Source organism: Budorcas taxicolor, chromosome 15, assembly GCF_023091745.1.
Source record: "Budorcas taxicolor isolate Tak-1 chromosome 15, Takin1.1, whole genome shotgun sequence".
NCBI lineage: Eukaryota > Metazoa > Chordata > Mammalia > Artiodactyla > Bovidae > Budorcas > Budorcas taxicolor.
The window spans coordinates 21,814,793-21,838,839 of NC_068924.1; the positions used below are offsets into that span (position 1 = coordinate 21,814,793).

The 24,047-nt window shown below is 40.6% G+C and overlaps 3 protein-coding genes across 4 annotated transcripts; 2 read left to right on the top strand and 1 right to left on the bottom strand.

Annotated features, from left to right (window-relative positions):
* Nucleotides 1-895: 895 nt before the first annotated feature.
* NKAPD1 (NKAP domain containing 1) lies at nt 896-10,556 on the top strand. 2 transcript variants are annotated; one of them, XM_052653149.1, is made up of 6 exons: nt 896-1,028; nt 1,843-1,919; nt 6,854-6,954; nt 8,485-8,634; nt 9,489-9,542; nt 9,976-10,556. In XM_052653149.1, the coding sequence occupies exons 2-6, from the start codon at nt 1,851-1,853 to the stop codon at nt 10,481-10,483; spliced, it is 882 nt and encodes a 293-aa protein (XP_052509109.1). In that variant the 5' UTR covers nt 896-1,028; nt 1,843-1,850; the 3' UTR covers nt 10,484-10,556. The 2 variants fall into 2 exon arrangements, with proteins under 2 accessions (XP_052509109.1, XP_052509110.1); XM_052653150.1 differs by having other exon boundaries at nt 9,979-10,556.
* Nucleotides 10,557-12,568: 2,012 nt separating this feature from the next.
* Nucleotides 12,569-14,788, bottom strand: TIMM8B (translocase of inner mitochondrial membrane 8 homolog B). Its single transcript, XM_052652322.1, has 2 exons — nt 14,662-14,788; nt 12,569-12,965 (listed from the first exon to the last, which is right to left on the bottom strand). Exons 1-2 carry the CDS (start codon nt 14,743-14,745, stop codon nt 12,798-12,800), a joined length of 252 nt encoding a protein of 83 aa, XP_052508282.1. The 5' UTR covers nt 14,746-14,788; the 3' UTR covers nt 12,569-12,797.
* Nucleotides 14,789-14,853: 65 nt separating this feature from the next.
* On the top strand, nt 14,854-23,739 carry SDHD (succinate dehydrogenase complex subunit D). Its single transcript, XM_052652321.1, has 4 exons — nt 14,854-14,979; nt 17,696-17,812; nt 19,181-19,325; nt 22,771-23,739. Exons 1-4 carry the CDS (start codon nt 14,928-14,930, stop codon nt 22,934-22,936), a joined length of 480 nt encoding a protein of 159 aa, XP_052508281.1. The 5' UTR covers nt 14,854-14,927; the 3' UTR covers nt 22,937-23,739.
* The last annotated feature ends 308 nt before the right edge of the window (nt 23,740-24,047 follow it).

The following is a 24,047-nucleotide window of genomic DNA, read 5'->3' on the forward strand; positions in this document are numbered from 1 at the left end:
ATGAGGAGGATTCTCCAAATACTACATTAAGATTAGACTAAATGGGAAATTTAATTTTTCCAGAGGTCGGCGAACCTACCTCTTCCTTTGGTTACTTGACAAAACGCGACGCCTGTTACCAGGTAACCACACTGGGACAACATCTAATTGAGTCCGGAAAGCTCCAGACAAAAAGGTCTTCTCTTTCTACATCCAGTTCCCGAGTCTTCTCCTTCTGGTGCTGGGCTTGCTTTTCGGCTGAGCCTGACCCACTTCTTTTCCAGGACGGACCTTGCCTCCCGTTCTACTTCTGAAGACTTCTAGAGTGTCCTGGAAACCCTTCTGTGGGAATCCTTGGGACTTCTGTTGGTGGGAAGAATTTCCCATGAGCACCACTTCCGGCCTGGAAGGGAAGTCAGATCTCTCTTCTCCCAGAGAGCTTCCTCCCCCCCAACCCCGCTACGCGAGGCTGCGGCGCACGGTATGGGCGTGTTTGTGTGTGTTTGTGTGGGGAGGGTGTTTGGAAGGAAAGTTACCAGGAGTCCCGTGGCCGCTGGCGAGCAAGGGTCCCGGTGACGAAGATAGGGGTAGTTTCTCTGTCTTCCACTTGGAAGCCTCCCCCCGCCCCACCCCCTCTTCAGCCACTCTAGATACATCTTGGGGCCCAGTCGAGAGTCGTACCCGTCCAAAGCGTCCTTATCCCTTTTGGGGAGTGAAACCCAACCCCTGGGATCGTCCCAGAGGAACGTGAGCGGGGAATGCCCCAGCCAACCCGGCCGCCCGAATTCCGCGCCGGAGCAGCCCCCGGCCTCAGTCCGGAGAGAAATCTGCCTGTCGGCCTGGGCTGAGGGGACGGCGGCCGTGACCTGGGCCACGGGTGAGGGCGGAATAACTGGTGGGAAGGCTGCGTTTTCACGAAGGACTCGGGTGAAGCTGCAGAGCTGCCTTTGAGCCCTGACTCCTTGGCTTCCTGGGTCGGAGGAGATCTTGTAATGGAATGGTTCTTCGTCTCACACTAACAAGATGCCTGATTTCCTCAGGATCGAGGGGTGAGTGAGCGGTGGGGTGGTTGCCCAAAGCCCCTGATAGCTAGACGTGTGAATATGTCTGTCATTTATTTTTTGGAGGCTTCTGGACAAAATAGAACATAAAATTCCCTTGAATGAAGTAGTGTAGGGCATCTTTGCAGTTGATGTTTTCAGGCGTCAGTTTTTGTTACTGTTGTTGACATTTGTGTCCCTGAAGCTCTTAAATCTAGGTGTTTAACTGCAAACTAATTTGGAGATTTGGGAATTGATTTCTAATCTGAACTTTGTTTGCCCTGGACTCTGTGCCCTGGAGCAAGGTATGGCTTTAAGGGAATGTCATCTACAGAAAAGGAATGAAGGTGAAGTGAAGTGACTCAGTCATGTCCGACTCTTTGCGATCCCATGGACTGTAGCCTACAAGGCTCCTCTGTCCATGGAATTTTCCAGGCAAGAGTACTGGAGTGGGTTGCCATTGCCTTCTCCAGGGGATCTTCCTGAGCCAGGGATAGAACCCGGCTCTCCCTCATTGCAGGCAGACGCTTTACTGTCTGAGCCACCAGGGAACATAAAACAGTTATTTTAAGGATTAAATAAAATGGTGCTCTTGAAAGCACTTAATTTTGTGCAGTTTCAAAGAACTCTAATGTACATTATTTCCTTTCATCCTCACATTAGTGTGGACAGGTGTTTTCCCCTTTTAATGGTGAAGGAAAAACTATTCCTCAGGACCACTGACTTCTAGTTCAGAGACCTTTTCTTTATCTCATGTTTCATTATAGCATAGTGATAAAAGATAACATTAAATTATTAAATGTTACTTATTGATTCATTTCAGGTTGAAGAATGTCCCGAGTTCCTTTGGGGAAAGTCCTCCTGAGAAATGTCATCCGGCACACAGATGCTCACAATAAGGTCAGAGATACACCTTAGTTATTCCTCATGGTTAAGGAGGGTAAACAGTGTGCTTGGAGTGATTTTGGTACAGTTGGAAGAGACAAAGATAAAATACACAGTTAGAATATAATTTGGTAAGTATTATAATGTAGACATACACAGAGTGCTTTCATCCACTGAGGAAGGAATAATGAACTCTGCCTTGGGAAATAGGGAAAGGCTTCACAGAATGGGCGGTATTTGAACTGCTGATATTTGCACTAGTTCTTGATGAACAGGTTCAAGTTTATCAGATGTCAAAGATCATTCAGCACAGAGGGAATATCATGTAGTAGCATATGGTAAGGAGCATGAAGCACTTAGGGCCAGAAATTGTATGCATCCATAAAGTGGAGAATTTGGGAGGTAATGGCAGAAGATGAGGCTTGAGTGGTGAATTAGAGTTGGATTGTGATGCTTGGAGATCAGACTTTTTCCTGTAGGCAATAAAGAAGCCATTAATTATTTTTAAGCAAGGTTAGAGATGTTCAGTTAGTTCAGTTCAGTTGCTCAGTCGTGTCTGACTCTTTGCGACCCCATGAACCGCAGCACGCCAGGCCTCCCTGTCCATCACCAACTCCCGGAGTCTACCCAAACCCATGTCCATTGAGTCAGTGATGCCATCCAACCATCTCATCCTCTTCCGTCCCTTTCTCCTCCTGCCCTCAATCTTTCCCAGCATCAGGGTCTTTGCCAATGAGTCAGCTCTTGGCATCAGGTGGCCAAAGTATTGGAGTTTCAGCTTCAGCATCAGTCCCTTCCAATGAACATCCAGGACTGATCTTCTTTAGGATGGACTGGTTGGATCTCCTTGTAGTCCAAGGGACTCTCCAAGAGTCTTCTCCAACACCACAGTTCAAAAGCATCAATTCTTTGGCACTCAGCTTTCTTTATAGTTCAACTCTCACATCCATACATGATCACTGGAAAAACCATAGCCTTGACTAGATGGACCTTTGTTGGCAAAGTAATGTCTCTGCTTCTTAATATGCTATTTAGGTTGGTCATAACTTTCCTTCCAAGGAGTAAGCATCTTTTAATTTCATGACTGCATTCACCATCTGCAGTGATTTTGGAGCCCAGAAAAATAAAGTCAGCCACTGTTTTCACTGTTCACTGTATTTATATTTTAGAAAGATGATTTGTTAGCTGGGGAGGGGATAGATCAGATGGGTTGAAATAGTAGAGAGGCCAGTTAGGAGACAGTTGTAGTATTTCAGGTGAGAGATAATGAGGGATTCACATGAAAACAGTGACAGTAGGGATGAAGATGAAGAATTTAGGGACTGGAGTTCAAGGAACTTGATGATTGATTGGATGATAGTGATAATTTTGGAATCAAATATAACCACCTTGTGTGACTGAGTGAATGATGATGATGATGATTATGATGCAATTAATTGAGATAGGGAACAAAATAAGAGACAGATATGATGGGAAAGGTAATTAATTTGGTTTTTAACATGTTGATGGTAAGGTGCTTATAGGATATCCAGACAGTTGGCAACTTAGACTTTGAGGAAAGGAGAAAAATTGAGGCTGGATATAAAGGTTTGAGGGTTACTGATGCAGGAAGTGATAGAGGTCATGAGAGCAGATGAGGTCAAAACTTTAGTTGTCTTTGGTGAATTCTGTGCAACTCCTATTTCAGTTCAGTTCAGTTTCTCAGTGGTATCCAACTCTGCGACCCCATGGATGGCATCACGCCAGGCTTCCCTGTCTGTCACCAACTCGCATCAGGTGCCCAAAGTTTTGGAGCTTCAGCATCAGTCCTTCCAAATGAATGTTCAGGACTGATTTCCTTTAGGATTGACTGGTTTGATCTCCTTGCAGTCCAAGGGACTCGCAAGAGTCTTCCCCAGCACCGCAGTTCAAAAACATCAATTCTTTGGTGCTCAGGTTTCTTTATGGTCCAACTCTCATATCCATACATGACTACTGGAAAAACCATAGCTTTGACTAGATGGAGCTTTGTCGGTAAAGTAATGTCTCTACTTTTTAATATGCTGTCTAGGTTTGTCATAACTTTTCTTCTAAGGAGCAGGCATCTTTGAATTTCATGGCTGCAGTCACCATCTGCAGTGATTTTGGAGCCCCCCAAAATAAAAAATCAGCCACTGTTTCCACTGTTTCCCTGTCTACTTGCCATGAAGTGATGGGACCAGATACCGTGATCTTTGTTTTTGAATGTTAACTTTCAAGCCAGGTTTTCACTCTCCTCTTTGACTTTCATCAAGAGGCTCTTTAGTTCCTCTCCACTTTCTTCCATAAGGATGGTGTCATCTGCATATCTGAGCTTGATACTTCTCCCTGAAGTCTCAGTTCCTGCTTGTGCTTCATCCAGCTTGGCATTTCATATGATGTACTCTGCAAAAAAATAATAAGCAGAGTGATAATACATAGTCCTGAGTACTCCTTTCCCAATTTGGAACCAGTATGTTGTTCCATGTCTGGTTCTAACTGTTGGTTCTTGACCGGCATACAGATTTCTCAGGAGGCATGTAAGGTGGTCTTGTATTCCCAGCTCTTGAAGAATTTTCCACAGTTTGTTATGATCCACACAGTCAAAGGCTTTAGAGTAGTAATGAAGTAGAAATAGATGTTCTACTGGAATTCTCTTGCTTTTTCTGTGATCCAAAAGATGCTGGTAATTTGATCTCTGGTTCTTCTGCCTTGTTTAAATCCAGTTTGAATATCTGAAAGTTTTGGTTCCACACTGTTGAAGTCTAACTTGGAGAATTTTGAGCATTACTTTTGCTAGCCTGTGAGATGAGTGCACTTGTGCAGTAGTTTGAGCATTCTTTGGCATTGCCTTTCTTATGGATTGGAATGAAAAGTGACCTTTTCCAGTCCTGTGGCCACTGCTGACCAAATTTGCTGGCATATTGAGTGCAGCACTTTCACAGCATCATCTTTTAGGACTTGAAATAGCTCAGCTGGAATTCTGTCACCTTCACTAGCTTTGTTCATAGTGATGCATCCTAAGTCCTACTTGACTTCACATTCCAGGATGTCTGGCTCTAGGTGAGTGATCACACCATCGTGGTTATCTGGGTCATTAGGATCTTTTTTGTACAGTTCTTCTGTGTATTCTTGCCACCTCTTCTTAATATCTTCTGCTTCTGTTAGGTCCATACTGTTTCTGTCCTTTATTGCATTCATCTTTGCATAAAATGTTCCCTTGATAGCTCTAATTTTCTTGAAGAGATCTCTAGTCTTTCCGATTCCGTTCTTTTCCTCTATTTCTTTGCATTGATCACTGAGGAAGGCTTCCTTAACTCTCCTTGATATTCTTTGGAAGTCTGCATTCAGATGGATATATCTCTCCTTTTCTCCTTTGCCTTTTGTTTCTCTTCTTTTCTCAGCTATTTATAAGGCTTCCTCAGACAACCATTTTACCTTTTTGCATTTCTTTTTCTTGGGGTTGGTTTTGATCATCGCCTCCTGTAGTGTTAGGAACCTCCATCCATAGTTCTTCAGGCATTCTGTCTATTAGATATAATCCCTTGAATCTATTTGCCACTTCCACTGTATAATCGTAAGGGATTTGATTTAGGTCATACCTGAATGGCCTAGTGGTTTTCCCTACTTTAAGTCTGAATTTTGCAATAAGGAGTTCATGATCTCATCCACAGTCAGCTTCTGGTCTTGTTTTTTCTGACTGTATAGAGCTTTTCCATCTTTGACTGCAAAGAATATAATCAATCTGATTTTGGTATTGACCATTTGGTGATGTCCATGTGTAGAGTCGTCTTTTGTGTTGTTGGAAGAGGGTGTTTGCTACGACCAGTGTGTTCTCTCAAACAGTATGAAAAAATGCAACTCCTAGTTAGATCACAGATGTTATTACTGTCCTATCCCCTGATATTTTGATTGTGAGTGAGCATGTAGCTGTTACATAAGCAGCCTCTGCAGTTGCTTTAAATCTCCCCTAGTTGGATGGTAAGCTTATATTTGAAAGCAGTGATTAAAAAAGATAAATCGAGGGCAAATTTAACAGAATATTATAGGAGAAATATTATAGAAATAGCTGATTGTTCTTTGTGCAGCTGTACTCTGCTTTTCAGGAAATTATCTAACAGATCTCATGCTGTTTGTTTTGTTTTGCTTTGTTTTTAACAAAAATTATTATGTTGTGAAAAGAGACGTAGCCCAGAAAGTTGAAAGACCAGTCTTTATTAGCTTTTTGACGTTGGTAAAAATCTATGAGCTTTTGTTTCTTCTCAGTAAAATGTAGTAATAGTACCTTTTTTTTTGGCTTTCCTTATAAGATTGCTTAACATTCAATAGAGATGATACAATTAAAATCACATAGCATTTAGGGGATTATCATTTGCTAACTGCAGCATACTTGGTTAATAAGGTGATGAGTGTATCTATGCAGGAGTTACAAAGCTCTTTTGTTGCTGCAGAATTCTACGTAATTGAGATTTACTGAGTTGGATTGTTTAAGCACTCTAGAGAAACCAGAATTTGTTTCTCAGGTTCCTGATCAAAACACAGTTTGTAATCCAATAACTAGTACAGACTTTATTTTCAGTTACTTTTCTGTGATGTGAAGTGTTATTTTTATTAACTTGTTTTTAAAAAATAAGTTTATTTATTGGCTGCACTAGATATTCATTGTCTTGCACAGGGACTGCTCATTGTGTGGATTTCTTATTTTGGTGACCTCTCTCATTGGAGAGCACAGGGTCTGGGTACACAGCACATGGGCTCAGCAGTTGGGGCTTCAGGCTCCAGAGCGCGGGCTCAGCAGTTGGGGCACAAAGGCTCAGTTGCTTTGCGGCATGTGAAATCTTCCCAGACACGGGATCGAACCTGTGTCCTCTTCATTGGCATGTGGATTCTTATCCACAGTCCCACCAGGGAAGTTCTAGTAACTTAGTTTTCTTTCTTTCTTTCAAATCCAGATACAGGAGGAATCAGATATGTGGAAAATAAGAGAACTGGAGAAACAGATGGATGATGCTTACCGGGGAACCAAAAGGAAAATGTTACCCAGCAGTTCAAGGTGAAGTTGCAACTCTGAGAACCAAAATATTCTCATCTCATTCAGAATCATCAACTTTTGTTTAAAAACATGATGGTGTGCTAAAGATAGATGAATTCAGTTCTTCTGTGAGTCTTTTAAGACTTTCCTTTTTCATAAATCTTGACTCAAGCATACAGGTAATGGCTATGATGCATATAGTCCCACTGTTTTTGCTTATTTGGAATAGAGAACTTAAAAATTCTGCCTTGAACAATTGTAAACGTTAAGGATTCTGTGGATTCTGACCTTACCTGATGGCTTTTGACTTAAGATTTTTTATAGGTATGTTATGGTCACTTAGCTGATCATTCACACCTTTCCCTTTTTAATCTTTCATCCTCTCTGCCTTTTTTTTAATCTACTCACTGTCTTAGTCACACAACCTTTCACATTACCTTCTTAATAATTTGAGTGTGAGTATGAAGGATTATGTAGGCTTAGTTGTCTTACCTGTGAAGTATAGGAATGTCAGAGTGTTGGAACATCTCCTGGGCCTCATATGCCTATTGGTGTAGAGCTGTTGTATGAAAAATGACTATAAAGTTAGCAATGCTGATTTCTAAAGCCATCCAGGGACATAGTTAATAATAGTGAGATATGTAAGGAGTGTGCCTGCTGAGTGTGTGGACTTTGGAGTGACTGACTATGTGAATAGCTTTCCACAAGAAAGTATTCAGTGTATCCATGGTAAACATGGCAGGGTCTCAACATAAAAATAAATACCTTTTCAGTCTGTTTTCTCTCTTAGGATGGTTCTTTGAGAATTTGAAAGTACTTAGTGCAGATGATGATTTGTTTTGTGTTGGTTATTCAATTCCAAGTAACATTCCAAAACAAAATACTGTTCTTTTGGAGTGGACTATTAATGCCTGTCATGATAAGTCTTTAAAACATAATTTCTCTGGGGGCAGTTTTTTGATTGGCTCATTTCCCATTGTAGTCCTACAAGCTGTAACAGTGCCTCATAGGCATGTAGGAGGCCCTTAAACATTTTTGACTGCCTCTTAGCTGGCTTAGTGACTTGTTAGTGGGATTTTGTAGGCACAGGCTAGATTAGTAGTTCTTAACTGTTTTTCTAGTTCAACATATTCATGGGTTACACCTTGCTGCCACTGTTACTGTGATCTAATTACAGTAGGAGCTGGTGTTAGGGAAGGGAGTGTATCTCAAAATTACTGGGGCAGTTTGAGATGTCCCCAGCTGTGATTATCGGTCTGCTTCCTTCAGAATTAGTGAGTGAGGTATAATATGCCTCAGTCCAAAAGTTATTTTGTCTGTACTCTGCAGTAGGAGGGGTAGTGATGATCATATTTTCATTGAATAACTGTACAAATTAAGAGAGGACATAATGTTAAAAAGATACATATTTTTTAAGTATCAGGTTATAAAAAAGTATTAGGTTGTTTTGGTCTCCTTTTAGCTTGTTCAGTGAGTTTTGTGAATGATATTCCATAAAATAACCTTACAGATTGCTTCTGTATCTAAAAGTTCTTCTCTTTTCTCTTATAGCCGGATGCGCAGTGATGGTTTTGATGAAGAAAGTCAAAGAGACTACTGGAGGCCAAAGAATGAAATTTGTGGAGCACTGGATGATGGTTTTCTTAAGGCTAAATCCTGGAACAAGAAGTTATATGATTATGAAGCTAACATGCCAGACAGGTCTGTGACTAAATTCTTATGACCATTAGTGATATTTGGCCTGAGAACGTGTACTTTTAAAATGTTCATAGCATACTCATAATAGCCAAAAAAGTGGAAACCCAAATGTCTGTCAGTTAATGAATGGATAAACAAAATGTGGTATATGGAATGGTAATGGAATGTTATTTGGCAGTAAAAGGAATAAAGTACCATTACCTGCTAGAACATGGATGAACCTTGAAAACGTTATGCTAGGTGAGAAAAGTCAGACACAAAAGGCCACTTATTATATGATTCTATAGAAAGTGCATTAGTGGTTGCCATGGGCTGTAGGAGATGGAGGAGTGGAATAACTGCTGATGGATTGTGTTTTGGGGGGGTGATGAAAATATTATAAAATCATAGTGGTAATGGTTGCACAACTCTGAATATGCTAAAAGCCACTGAATCATACTCTTTAAATGGGTGAGTTTTATGGTATATGAATTATACCTCAGTTAACTTATTCAAAAAAGTTGTCCCAAGGTAGACAGCATTATGTTATGAAGTGTTTTTGGAGAAGTATATCACAGCTGAAGAGCAGCATATTAAGAGTACCTCAGTGTTTCAAGGAAGAGAATGGCAAGTTTTCTTACAAATGGATAAAGGAATCCTTTGTTTCTGGAATGAGAGTGTATAGTATGGAAAATGTAACCAAGTTACTGATCTTGGTTAAGATGTGGTGTTGGATAAATGTGGTGTTGACGCTTCCATGTCTTTTTTTTGTTCTGTGTGTGTCTGTGTATGTATACATTCCTAAGTCTAATTTGTCTTAGTTTTGAGAAATGTATGCATTGCTTTAGTAATATGTGTAATAAAACGTTATCTTACAGATGGGGCCACAGTGGATATAAAGAGTTATACCCTGAAGAATTTGAAACAGACAGGTAAGGCAAGTAGGCTTACTGGAAAAAAGTTAGAAACTAAGATTAGTACGAAGTCTGAATTATAAGTGAAGTTCCTAATTTTTTACCAAGTATATGACATTTGCCATTAAAAATGTAACCAGAGAAATATAGGCAGTTTAGTTGGGAGAGGACTGATATTTTGCTTTTCCCTGACATTTGGCATATCTGTACCATGTCAGTTTTATATACAGTGTTCCATATAGTAACTCAGTATGGCAGGTAAGAATTTTTATCTTCATTTTAAAAATGAGGAAATAAAACTCAGTGATAAAGTCTGATGGTAAGCTTGTATCAAAGCTTTGATTTAAAATTCAGAGGTTAACCCCAACTTCCCATTTAGAAAGCAGAATATAAAAATTATATAAATATACTTTATATTTTCTACAGTAAAGCAGTTTTTCTTTTTTATTAGTAGTGATCAGCAAGATATTACCAATGGGAAAAAACCATCTCCCCAGGTGAAATCATCTACCCATGAATCTCACAAACACAAGAAGTCAAAGAAGTCCCACAAAAAAAAGCAGAAAAAAAAGTCACACAAAAAACAGAAGAAGAGCAAAAAGGAAGCCACAGATATAACAGCAGATTCCTCAAGTGAGTTCTCAGAAGAAACTGGGGCTTCTAGTACCAGGAAAAGGAAGCAACCACACAAACGCAAGAAAAAATCCAGGAAAAAGTCTCTCAAGAAATCTCCTTTATTCTTAGAGGCAGAGAGTGACACTTCCCCATCAGATGATTCTGCATCCAGCAGTTCTGAGGAAAGTGAGGAAAGAGACACTAAGAAAACCAAAAGGAAAAAGAGACAGAAAAAAGTCCACATCCCTGTAGTTAACAATGAAATACAGGAGAGGACAAACAAACGCACTAATTGGAAAGTGGCTACAGATGAAAGGTCTGCCGAGAGTTCAGAGGATGACTAAATGAGAGAGAAGCATTCTTGTTTTCTGCATGACTGGATATTTACAGTTCTTACACCTTGGGGTTTGCCAGTGACGCTACTGCTGAGCACAGGGCCTGAGGTTAGAGCTGTCCTGTGCCATCTATATATGTTCTGACAGACGTCTTGTCTAGTTCGGCCTGTTAAACTTGATCCTCTTATTGTTAATAGGGAATCCGTTATTTTGTTATGAAGGTTTCTTGAAGAGATTATTTTTTGTGATTAATCACATTTAGGGTAGAGTGCATATGCAGCAAATTAAAGGACCCAGAAAGCTGAATCCAGTAAAGACCTGGGTATACCAGTCACAGTGTTGAATTTGGGGAAAGCAAGGGCTGGGGTCAAGAGATGGATTGAGCTAGTGCTATATAGGATGATATGATGAGGGAATATCGTGTTGCTCTTGTCTATTATATAATAGGTGCCACAACTTGACTTTGTCTTTAGCCTTGGTGCTTTGATCTTTTCGGTATTTTTGCCCCACAGGTGTGGTCCAGTTTACTTAATAAGGAAATGAGCATAAGAACAAACAATTTCAATTCATGGTAACATCCTTAGACAGCTGTTATTGGTAGAAACTAGGGGTTTTTGTCAAATTTCCCTGCTGGACAGGGTCTGTGGCTTTACTCAGTATACCGTTAAACATGGGTGATTGGATAGTAAAAGGTTTTCCAGTTTCAGTTTATTGCCTAAATGCACTTATATTCAAAATTATTTCTTCAGTTGTCTCGGGTAAGTCCTCAACCAAATGAAGAATTAGGCATCAGTCATGCTATCTCATCGTGCACTGAAGGATTCAGGGCAGCAACAGCCATTTAAATGTTGTCTTCCTTGTTCATTTCTTAGTTAATGAACTTGTAGATTTCCCTTGAAACTAGGTTGAATCGATTCCAAAATGAAATAGGCTTCTCAGGGACATATCCATTTCTTCCTAGTCTGCCTTTGGATTAAAGCACCAAGCAAAGATCAAATTTCCCTGTGCTATATACGGTGATCCTACTATGTTAATTCTTAAGAAACCAAATTCACTGGAAGAAGGCTGGCAGAACACAAATGAATTTTATTTACTATGGCAGAACAAGTGACATTGTTTTTTCCTGGCTGTCACTTCATGGGCTGAGTAAAAATCTTGAAAGCTCAGACTTTTGGTCTTGGTTCTGCCATTAGTTGGTTATGAGGTTTGGAGCAGGTAAGTCAACCTCCCTGGCCTTAGTTTCCCCATGTGTAATACAGAAATACTTCATGGTAGCCTGACAGTGTATGACACCAGCAATAGACTATAACAACATTCCATGAGGTGGTAATATTTTGTAGCTCTGAACTGTTAAATTGTTCTCTTTACAGAACAGATTTCTAATAAAATGCTTAGTCATAAAATAAACAAGTTGGGAGAGGTTCCCTAGCCCTTGACTCTAAGCAGGTGCTACCTTTTGGGATGTTTATTTGAAATATTAGTACTTTGGTACTCAATTGCTGATGTGATGTTCCATGGTGCATATTTTTAACATTGAGATTAAGGGCCCAAGTAGGGAAGAACAGTCTATAATTACTACCTCTTAACCTAAAGCAATTGTTTTCTTCTTGGAGCAAGTGAAATCTTTGTGGGAAGGAGTTTTCAGCTTCTGGGTTTTTTTTTTTAGCATTATCTCTGTGCTCTAAAAGTTTTGATTCTAAGCACAGACTCAGGAAGATGGGCCTGTGGAACCAGGCTTCTCCAGGAAGTTGATTCTGTTTGGGTCTTGACTTTCTCTTCGTCTCATACTAGCAGGGCTCCTTCCCAGTGAACACACATCTTGCCTGTTTTGCTTTTTGCCATGTTTACCTTTTCTTGGTCATGTATAAGCAATAAAGCTGTTTCTGTTCTTCACCTTTCTCAACCCCAAATTCTCTCTGATGCCTTAGGCTAAGGCTTGATGGTTCTTCCTACCCCCTTAAATATGGCTTAGGATGGCTCTTCAAAACCTAAGATCTCTCATTTGCACTACTAATGGCCTTGGAACATACTTATTTCTAATGTTCCTATCAATCAGAGATCTATATATTAAATCCTAAAATGGGATTTAAAAAAGAGAGTTGGAGAATTCACATTTATTGAATAAATTGTTGTGATACAAGATGGAATTTCTGAGTTCCCAATAAATTTCACTTTTTGAACATCTGATCTGTTCCTTTTTAGCACCAACAGGCTTGGTAGCTGCCTTAAGCTAATCCGACAGAGAACTGGCTGCCTTCCCCTGCTGGCCCTTCAGTCTGCTTAATCAGTCCTTGGCTGCTGCTGTCATTCTTCCAGGGGTGGCTTACTGCCCTCCTTTCTGTACAATCTGGGCAAACCGACTGGTGATAGCAAGAGTAGTGTCAATGAAGCGGTCCACACAGCTAGAGAGACAATTTTCCGTGCGAGAGTCTAAGCGATTCCCTGGCTTCTCCACACATTTATCCCAACATAGCTCCATGAAGTGATGCACCTAAGAGGAAAGAAAAATAGTAACTACTTGGGGTCTGCAGACAGGCCTTACCTATGAATTTCCTTCCCATTTTTCTCATTTTCAGGCTTCCCTGGTGGCTCAGAGGTTAAAGCATTTGCCTGCAATGCAGGAGACCTGGGTTCGATCCCTAGGTCGGGAAGATCCCCTGGAGAAGGAAATGGCAACCCACTCCAGTATTCTTGCCTGGAGAATCCCAGGGACGGAGGAGCCTGGTGGGCTACAGTCCACGGGGTTGCAGAGTCCAACAGGACTGAGTGACTTCACTTTAACTTTCTTTTCTCATTTTCTGTTACCTGACTAAACCATTCTTTGACTCCTTCCTCACTTCCTAATTTGTCACCAATACAGTCCAACTCCTCACTCCTGCCCTGCAACAATACTTTCATCCTCTCCATTTTTCTCCTTAGTAACTGAAAAATAGGTACTTTTGATCAAGTCACCCCAGTGCTGGCCTACTGCATCAGTTTCTTTGTCGGCCACTCAGGGCACTCCCTTATTTAACACCCAACCAATGTGTTTCAATGAGGTAGGTCCACACATAGCATACTTAACTTGGCCCTCAATACTCCTCCCTAATGGTTTTTCCAGTTTATTATCACCTCCTTGAGAGTGCCATTATTTTCTGTGTCACTTCCTTAATCAGACTAAAACTGCAGGCAGGGTTGATAACTTATTTCCAAACTAACACCAGTGTAAGCTGGGAAAGCTGCTACCAATTAATTCCCCCAAACCACTGCACTCATCTCATTCTAAGCCTATTCTTCAGCAGTTCTTAAGTCGTTGACCTTTTGGGGGTCAGGGACATGTGAGAATCAATGAAGGTTACGGACGCAATCTACAGAAAAATGCACACAGAAGCACAGAAAATGTGTGCGCTTTCAAAATGTTCAGGACCCGAAGATTTCGAACCAGGGTTCTTGCCACTTCCACGAGTCCTCCCCTTCCACCACCTCCACTCCCCGCTAACGCGGGGAATAACCATTTACCAAGGGCTTAGCTATTTCGGGAGGCTGGGGTACTAAGTAGTAAGTCAGTTCTTTTCGCGGTCTTAAAGGATGGCTGTCACCTCCATTTAAGAGGCACGGTAAGTAATAAGTGCAAAATCATGCAGCTAGTAAAGGTCGACGCCGGGGCTGGAACAATGCTCCGAAGCTCTTGTTCTAACCTAATAGTCTAGACTTGACTACTTCAGCCCACTTTTATCCAATAATACTCTACTACTCTATCGTTTTCAAATACATTATTGCTTATGATCCTCGACATCCTGTGAGGCAGCAGGCGACTGCCTGCTGTGAAACCAAGACCTACGGTGGATGGGTATTTTGTTTAGGGGCACGTGGCCTGTAAGGGACAGAGCGATATGAGAAGCTGGGTCCTCTGAATGCCAGCCTAGAGAGCTCGCCACCAAACTAAGCTTCCGTGCACTTGCGTCGCCCGAACCTTTTCGCTTCGCTTTACACCTTCTCTTTCCCCTACGCTATGCTCACAGGGCACCTGAGCACTGCAGGTAACGAGCGGCAGCAGTGACTCGTTTCTTCAATGAGCAGAACTACGCGCAGCAAGCACGGAGCGGCGGGCGGCCGCCCGCCCCACGCCGGCAGCGTTCAGAGCTCCGCGAGTGCCTGGGACTTGTATTCACCCTTCTTTCTCTTCACACTAGTCCCTGTCCCCGCACCTGTGCAGTGAACTGCGCTTTCTGCTGTTCGGCCGCCACCAGGCGTTGCAACTCAGCTTCATCCGCCTCACCCAGCTCCGCCATCTTCTGTGTCCAGATACCGACCTTCCGAAGAGTTATCTGCGCATGTACGGCGGGCCCGCGCCAATTCCAACTTCCGGTTCACGCGGCGTTTTCCTTTTCCATGTTTTCTTCCTCGTCGCGGGCGGATGTTGTCGTATGACTGCTTCCGGGTTGCTGGTTGACCTTGAACCTTCCAGAGCGACATGGCGACTCTCTGGAGGCTAAGTGTCCTCTGCGGCGCCAGAGAAGGGCGAGGTGAGGGCACCCGGAGGTTCTTAGCACAGCCTCCAGCCGGGGAAAGGGATGCGGTTAGGATTCGTCTGCTGGGTGGTGAGACCTTTTCAACAGGGGTGGGGAGGTCCCTCCTTTCCTTTGGCACAGCATGACCAGCGTTGTCTTCGGGTCCAGATGTCCACCCGAGTGCGTATTTCCCCTGCTCTGGGCTGACGTGGTGATGGGAGTACCCTGAAAGTTATAGTCCTGCAGCGGCTGTGTTCACGAATTCTCTTTTTCTCCACATTCCCTGTCTTTGGAATGTTCCCACCCTGAATCAGAAAAGAGTGTCAGTGTTTAAGTTCCAATTTACGTATTGGTCGTTTTCCTTGGAGTTCAGTTCGATACTCATTGAGGGGGCGTTTGTGTTATACAAGGTACTGTAGTATGATTGGGTTAAAAATGTGAGAAAGCGTAGTTCCAACCCTTAAAGAGTTTCCATTTTTATAGGAAAACCATATAAGCATAATATGACAGAAAACAAAAACTACAGCACAGTATCTAAGTTGTATGCCAATCCAGAAGACTATACTAGCTCTGTGTTTCGGAAGGTTTATCCTGTCTCACTTGCTGAAGGAGCTGTGCCTGATTTGCATCTTGAGGGTAGGGAAGGCCACAGGAAGAAGGGCATTACAGTTAAAGCTAGTGGGATGAGCAAAAGCAATGATGAAAGGCATAGAAACTGCTTGTTGTGAAAGAAAACAAATCGGATGTTAGAACATGAAGCTCAAGGTGAGGAATGAGATGGTTCTGGAAAAGTAAACTGAAATCAAATCTCAGAAAAATTTGTCTTGATGTGGAGTATGCACTTTTCTTTGTGTGAAGGGGAGCCGGTGAAACATTTGACACAGATTTGCAGTTCGATTGACCACCTTGATAACTGTGTGATATAGATGGCCATCATGGTAGATGGGACAAGCTAAGACATAAGTTAGGAGATGAATTGAGACACTTACTGTAGTAGTCTAGGCAAGCATGGTGAGGTCCTGAAGTTGGAAAGTAGTACTTAAGAGTCTCAAGAAATGCTAAGGAGTTATATCAGTATGATTTGGTATTTGACTGAATTTAGAAGGGAAGTCTTACATGATTTCCAGATTTTTGGTTTAGGTTGATGAATAACTGGGATATCATTAAATAAAATGAGGAACATGCAAATGAGAGGCAAGTTTGAATGAGAAAACGTGTTGAAGGGTGATTTTAGTTTTTGCCATAGTGAGTTTGAGGACCAGGTGGGATACCTCAGGGGAGAGAGCTTGCAGGTACTCAAACTTCTGAAACTGGAGAGAGATCAAGCCTGGGAATACAGACTTGAGTGTTACCAACCTAAAGGCTCTTGAAGTTGAGTGGACAAAATGTCTAGGGGTGGGCCTAGGCAGCAGGGAGAGCAAAGGGCAGATGATGGGTTCCTGGGTGAGCATTTAAGAGCAGAGGCAGGAGGAGACTGATATGATCAGAGAATCAAAGGGAGAAGCTGAAGAGAGTTCTGTCAGAGAAAAGAAGGGAGAAGCGGCCACCAGTGCCTCATGCAGAAAGGCCCAATAAGATGAAGACTGTTGGATGTGGCCATATGAAAACATTGGTGATTCATAAATGCAGCTTTGGTGTGGATAAGGACGAGTTGCAGGCCATGAAGAATTTTAGGGAAGTGAGGAAGTCAAAGTGATTTAGACAGCACTTTAAAGAAGCATGTTTAGAAAGAGAAGAAAGGAGGGGAAGAGTGCATGGGCATTATAGGACATAGGATGAAGAGAGGGGTTAAGTATATTACATCAATTGAGGGAAAATGGTCAGTAGGAAGAAAGGAGGGGTTAAAGATACAGGAGAGAAATTATCTTTTATTGAGTGCTTATAACACTGTGGGACTTAGGCTGAACATCTTACATATATTATTTAATTTTCAGCAGAGTATTATGAAGTAAATACCAATGTTTTCATTTTACAAATGAGGACATTGAGGCTTGGAGAGTCTATTTAACTTAATTGTCCATTGTCTAATACCCAGTATTGATAGGCTTGGGTGTTCTTAGGTCTGTCTATTTTTTAACCAAGATCTATAAGAGGACAGAAAGGGATGACTTCAAGCGTGCAAGCACAGAAATTGATCTTAAAAAAGAAGGTGATATCTCTCAAACTAGGCTGAATTACTTGAAGACAAAGACTTTGTCTTTATCTCTCTTGCTGTTGTACAGAGCATAATTTTGTGTGTAGTAAAAGTTTGTTGGATGAGTAGATGAGTGAAAGGATAAAAGAGCCGTAATTAATTTTTAAGAATTGGTCAACGTGAAGCCCTTTTTGCAGAAGTGTTCATTGATTTATCAGTCTTTCCATGGCTGCTTAGTCTAGTCTCACAGCAACCCAGTGAAATAGATGCTATCCACATTTTACAGATTAGATGGTTATTCCCTATTTGGGGTTAAGTAGCTTACCTATGGGTCTTCCTGGGTGGCTCAGTGGTAAAGAATCAGCCTGCAATGCAGGAGACCCGGGTTTGTTTCCTAGGTTGGCAAGATCCCCTGGAGGAGGGCATGACAATGAGAATCGCATGGACAGAGGAGTCTGGCGGGCTGCAGTCCATAGCGTCACACGGAGTCAGACATGACTGAAGCAGCTAAGCAGCAGCAGCAGCTTATCTATGGTCATTTAGAAAGTCCTGTTACAGGAAAGGTGCTTATGATTCCCTTGATGTCTCTTTCCTCAGCTCTGTTCCTCCGAACCCCAGTGGTCAGACCAGCTCTTGTCTCAGCATTTCTCCAGGACCGACCTGCTCAAGGATGGTGTGGAACACAGCATATTCACCTGTCACCCAGCCACCATTGTATGTGCATTTTTGTCTGGGCTGGTTATCATGCCTTTGGCAGGATTTGTTCTCTCTGAGGGGAACTCTTGGCTCCAGCTCTGTCGAGTGAAGACCTAGTCTACACTTGTGGGCACACATTGCTAGCATGGTTGAATGATGCCATTTCCACTTATACAAAACCTTCTGGTCTAAGTCTTTTTAAAATATTTAAGTTTCTTAAAATAGCTCTGTAGGGGGAATCTGTTCAATGTAGTTTAGTTACCTATATTTATTGGAGAGGAGCCAGATCCGAATAATTTAGAATAGCAGACAATTTAAAAAATCTTGCATATTTATAGCTATAATGATATGCTTGTTTTTATTTAGGTTGCTATTAAAATCATGTTATTTCTTGGATGAATACTATTTGGTATTGTTAAGTCTTAGAAAATCCATAGGAGAATAATGAGGTAACTGTTTTCATTTCTAAAGTCTAGAAACATCAGTATTTTATAGAGATAAAGACTTTTGATTCTTAAGCCTGTCACTTGAAAGCCGCTTCTGAGTTATGAATAATTATGCAAGTATAGTTTTTCTGCTATTTAGAATTATTTTATCTTTGAAAAGTTTTTGTTGATGAACTTTGTTCAGTTAGATTTAGCAGAGCGATTTTAACTTGGGGTGCATGGGACTGAAGGAAAGTCCCCAAGGTTGTGTACATAGTTTGTAACGTATGTATCTATGTGCATTTTTCCTGGACGTAACTCCATTGATAATAAAACATTCCCAAAGGGGTATGTAACCCCCCCCCCCCCCAAAAAAAAGAGGCTTTCAAAGAGATGTTTAAAGCCCATTTTGTTTTTACTTGTTTAAAAGAAAGTGTCATGTTCTTCTCTATATTGGGCTGTTTATAAGTAACAGAACAGAAGAACCATAATCCTAAAAGTTGACATTAGAACTGTGCTTCTCTTTTAATTGACAGGCTTAATTTTCTTTTGGGAGGATTTTTAATATTACTTAGAAAGATTAAGTGTAAAATCATATTGATGTTTTAAAGGAATTCGTCAGGTATCACCAGCTTACATTTATAAGGTGTCTGTCTATTGTAATGAAGTCCAGGGTTGGTAATTGTGCAACAATATTTCATCCATCTTCTTGCCTCTAAGCAGAGTGAATCTCTCTTTTAATTAATATATGTAGGCTTTGAGAAACCCTATGCTGAAAGACTTCAGAGAAGGGAGCTTGCATCTTTCTCATTTACCTCCTTTCTCTCACCCACTTTATGTTCAGAGTTAAATCTTTAATGCATACTGTTTGCCGTTCTCTTAGTCTGGGTTAGTTTGTGGCAAATACTGAGATGGGTATTTCCCCTGAAACTCTTAGGAATCTTGTCCTTCCTTTCTATAGCTGGCTCCAAGGCTGCATCTCTCCACTGGACTGGTGAGAGGGTTGTCAGTGTTTTGCTCCTGGGCCTAATTCCAGCTGCTTATTTGAATCCTTGTTCTGCGATGGACTACTCCCTGGCCGCAACCCTCACTCTCCACAGTCACTGGCAAGTACAGCAGTCCTTCCAATGTTACCTTGTCTGTGCAGTTTGTTTTCTGTGAGCTTATCTCACAGTTGCATATGAGGGAGAAGTTGCTCAAAATACTGAAGATCTGAAGAGATCAATAAAACATACGTAAACTATTTATATGCCCAAATTTGTGTATCTATGTGCCTATAAGATGTCTTCCTTTTCATATCTGAGAGGCTTTTGAACTTAGCATTGCTTTTGAGAGTTGCCCATTTTATGTGGTTTGGCAAGGACAGTATGCTGTCATGGGTGGGGAGGTGTTTTTTGGATTGTTAGAACTGAAAGGACTTGTGGGAGTATCTTAGCCAACCCTGTTATTTAACCTCTGTGGAAACTAAATCCCAGGGACGTTAAATAACTTGTCAGAACCATTTTCTTGATAGTATTAAAGGGGTTGTTTGCTTACCTAGTTTTGTTACTTAGCAAGCATTGGTTAGAATTACCCTTCAACCAGATAGACCTTTCACAGTAAATGATCCCAGTTGCTCTTGAAATACTAGATCACAAGTACAGTAGGATTTCTCTAATGTGTGTATCTTGAAAGAAGATGAATCTAAATTGATGAAAAATCAGAATAAAAGATAAATCTAAAGTCATGCCTTTTTTTTTTTTCTTTTTTTTGACTATGCTGTGTGGCATATGGAATCTTATCTTAATTCCCTAACCAGGGGTCAAGCCCACGTGCCCTGTAGTGGAAGTGTGGAGTCTTAACCATTGGACCACCAGGGAAGTCCTAAAGTCATACATGTTAAAAATTGCAATTGACTTCTCCAGTTACCTTATTAATTCTCTCCTTTTTAACATGTAACACAAAAAAGACTTGAAAGAGTTGTCTGTAATTGTGCACTAGTTCTTTAGCATCCCGTTTTTTAAACCTGCATTGATTGGGCTTTTATCCCATCTATTTAACTGAAGTTATTCTCAACAAAAATCACTAAAGACCTTCATTTTTCCGAATCCAGTTGTCCATTCTTTGTTCTCCACTTGAACTTGGCAGTTTTCAACTTAATTGAGTGATGTCTTCTTAAGTAATTTTTCTTTGGCTTCCTAGACACCATCTGTACCTTGTTTTCCTCCATCCCACCAGCTCTGTATACCTTCTCTGTCTCCTCAGTCAGCACCTCCTCTTGTCTGACCTCTGAATAATGAAGATCTGAACCCTAGGCCCATTCTTGGCGCTCTTAAATTTCTCTGCCTACATACTTGCCCCAGGTGAGTTCAGATAGACCTCTTTTTTTTTTTTTCAGATGGCCCTCTTTTCCTGAACTGCAGACTTAGTATTTGCAGTTATCCACTTGGATATCTAGTAGGCATCCCCAATGTAATATTGCCCCAAATCACTCTTCCCCTCAAATCTCTCAATTTCTCCTCAAAAGCTTCTTCTCTCCCGTTCTTCAATAATTGAATAAAGTCTTGTTGCTCAAACCAAAAATCCTAGGAGTCATTCTAAATGCTACTTTTTGTCTTAACCCCGCCACCAGTCCATCAGCTCTTTCTTTTAGTTCTGTCCTCACAACATAGCCTGAATTGTCACTTCTTGATATCCTTGCTGTCATCACCGTAGCTTAAGGCAAGTTAAGCCAGCAGCCTTGCCTCAGCTACTTCAGTTGCTTCCTAACTAGTTCTCTATTTTTGTTCTTGTTGCCCTTCTGCCTGCACTGTCCATTCACCACATACAGCCAAAGTGACCTTTTTATAGGGTAAAATTAACATTTATCTAAAGAAGATAGAGAAATGGCAAAAGGTACACGAAAAAAATGTGTTTGTTATTAGAGAAATGCAAATCAGAACTACACTGAGATGCCATCATACACCTACTCAGGTGGCTGTAATCAAAAAGATGGACTGTTACAAGGGTCATGAAGTTAGAATCCTCATATATCTCTGCTGGGAATGTAAAACATTGCAGATACTTTGGAAAATAGTTTGGCAGGTCTAACAAGTTTTTACAAGAGTTATAATATGAGTTAACAACAGAGAGTTGCCATCTGACACAACAGTTTCACTTGTAGGTGTATACCTACTGAAAGTGAGAGCGTATGTCCCCATCCACACAAAACCTTGTAGCATAATAGTCAGAGCAGTGTTATTTTAGCCCCAAAGGCAAAGTCGTCCAGATGTTTCAATTAATGAATAGATAAATAAATATATGTTTACAAAGGAGTGTTATTTGGCCATACAAAGGATTGAAGTGCTTGTCCATACTACAACATGTCTGAGCTGTTAAAATACTATGCTAAGTGAAAAAAACTCAAGACAAAAGGCCACATGTTATATGGTTTCATTTATATAAAATTTCTCAAAGAAGCAAATCTGTAGAGACAGAAAACAAATTAGTGGTTGGGTAATGGGCTGAAGCATACAGGGTTTATTTTGATGAAGATGTTCTGGAATTAAACAGTGATGGTATTGCACAACTCTGTGAGTATCCCAAAAGCCACAGAATTGTTAATTTTAATTTTATGGTACGTGAATTATATCTCAATAGAGCTGTTATTTTAAAAAAGTAAAGTTAGGTCACTTCCTACGTAAAGCACATCTGTGGTTTCCCATTGTGTTTCATGTAAAACTCAGACTCCTTGTTATGACTTTCATGACCCTACGTGATCTGCGCCTGCCTTCTGATTTCCCTGTTCTCAGCCACATAACCTTTTTACTGTTCCTCAGAGACTCTAAGGTCATTGTTACCTTTGTTTGGAATGTTCCTTGCATTCAAACCATCCTTTCTAAAATATTCCTTCATAGCACCTATGTACTTTTTCTTTCTCTTCACTGGAATGTTTGTTCCATTAGGGTAGTAATACTGTCTTATTTGTGTATTCTCAACATCTGTAACAGATTCTAGCGCATAATAATCTGCTTAATAAATTCTTTTTGAATTAATGAAAAACTCTGTAGGCCGCTTGTTTTGGTTTAAAAAAAAACAAGTTTTTGTAAATAGAGTAGGAATTAGTTACTGTCTCATATAAATGACTCTGGGAAATTGAATCTGAAGAATAGGAAGGTATTTTTATTATATTGTTAGGAAACATTTGTTTCCTTCATCTTGGTTATGATTCTTGTTACTATGGGCTTCCCAGGTGGTGCTAGTGGTAAAGTACCCACCTGCCAATGCAGGAGACTTAAGAGACTCGGGTTTGATCCCTGGGTTGGGAAGATCCCCTGGAAAAGGAAATGGCAACCCACTCCAGTATTCTTGCCTGGAGAATCCCATGGACAGAGGAGCCTACTGGGCTACAGTCTGTAGGATTGCAAAGAGTTGGACATGACTGAAGCAACTTAGCACGCACTTGTTACCATGAATTGCATTTTGACCTTGACTGATTATTTTTTGCAGCCAAGTTAACTGAATAGCCTTCTAACCTGACATTACTTGTGGCTTTTCATTTGTACTGTGATTTTTCTTTTTTTTTTCCTTCAGGGGCATTGGACAAGTTGTTACTGACTATGTTCATGGAGATGCAGTGCAGAAAGCTGCCAAGACAGGCCTTTTGGTGCTCTCAGCTTTCACCTTTGCTGGGCTCTGTTACTTCAACTATCATGATGTGGGCATCTGCAAAGCTGTGGCTATGCTGTGGAAGCTCTGACCTTTTAGACTTAATACCTTGAGAATTGATTGTACACCTCCTTGCCTCTGCTCTGTCATGCCATTTCAACTCACGATAAGAAGGAAAAACATTGGTGAGACAAACCTCTTCTCCTAATCACCTGATTGTTTTTAGAATTTAATCTTTGAAGAAAGATTTGAGAGAAGTTGTATCTTAAGAAATTATAAGTCTGATTTATGTATTCTGGGGAGCTAATGGAGTGTCTCAGCTTTTCACAAGTCTCATAGTATAACTGAACATTATATATGAGCTTTTTGCCTTTTAATTGATCAAACTCTTAAAGGGAATTCAGCTTTATTACTCTCGATATCTGATCAAACGTCTGTATTTGTCCTAGGATGATGGAGAAAGGGAAAGACTTAATTCATAAGTAAAGACTGCAGAAAATTAGGCAGTCTTTAGTTTCTGTAAACCTCTCCCTCTGTTCACTTGATACCAGTTACTGATGGTTACATGTCTTAGGGAAATTTGAAAATTAGAAATGCTGATATTTCACATTACTGATTTCTAAATCCTAGGAAGGAGAGCCTGGAGAGTTTCTGAATGTAGAGAAGTTCTGTTTAGGAAAGAGGTCTGTTTATAGATGTTTCAAATTGTTACAGATTCTAAACCAAGACTTAATCCTCAAATGTGTTTATTTTACTTGTCCTAAAATAATCTGTCCACAAATATAAAATTATAAGTGATAAGTTGTTGTTTTCCCACTGGGAATTTCTACTGTGAAAATGTATTCCATGAAGGTAATTTTTAAAAAAAATAAAATGCTGCATAATAAAAATTTATTCTACTCTTTTCTTAATTGTTCCTAGTTTTATACGGTAGAACTGAGTGTCTGTTACATATATGGCTCTGAAGCAGGACTGAATTTCCTTTAATTTCTTTCTGAGTTTAGCAGATAGGTAAGTTAGACACAAAGTGCTGTAATACAAAAAAGACTTTCATGTAATAGGCAGAAATATACTGAGTATAAGTAGTTTGGTGTGAGGAGACTAAGGTTAAGTAGTAGGAATTAAATTAGGTCCAGGTTATGGTGTTCTGTGAATGCCAGCCTTTATATCCAAATTATATACTGTGTGCAGTTAGCTAGTCT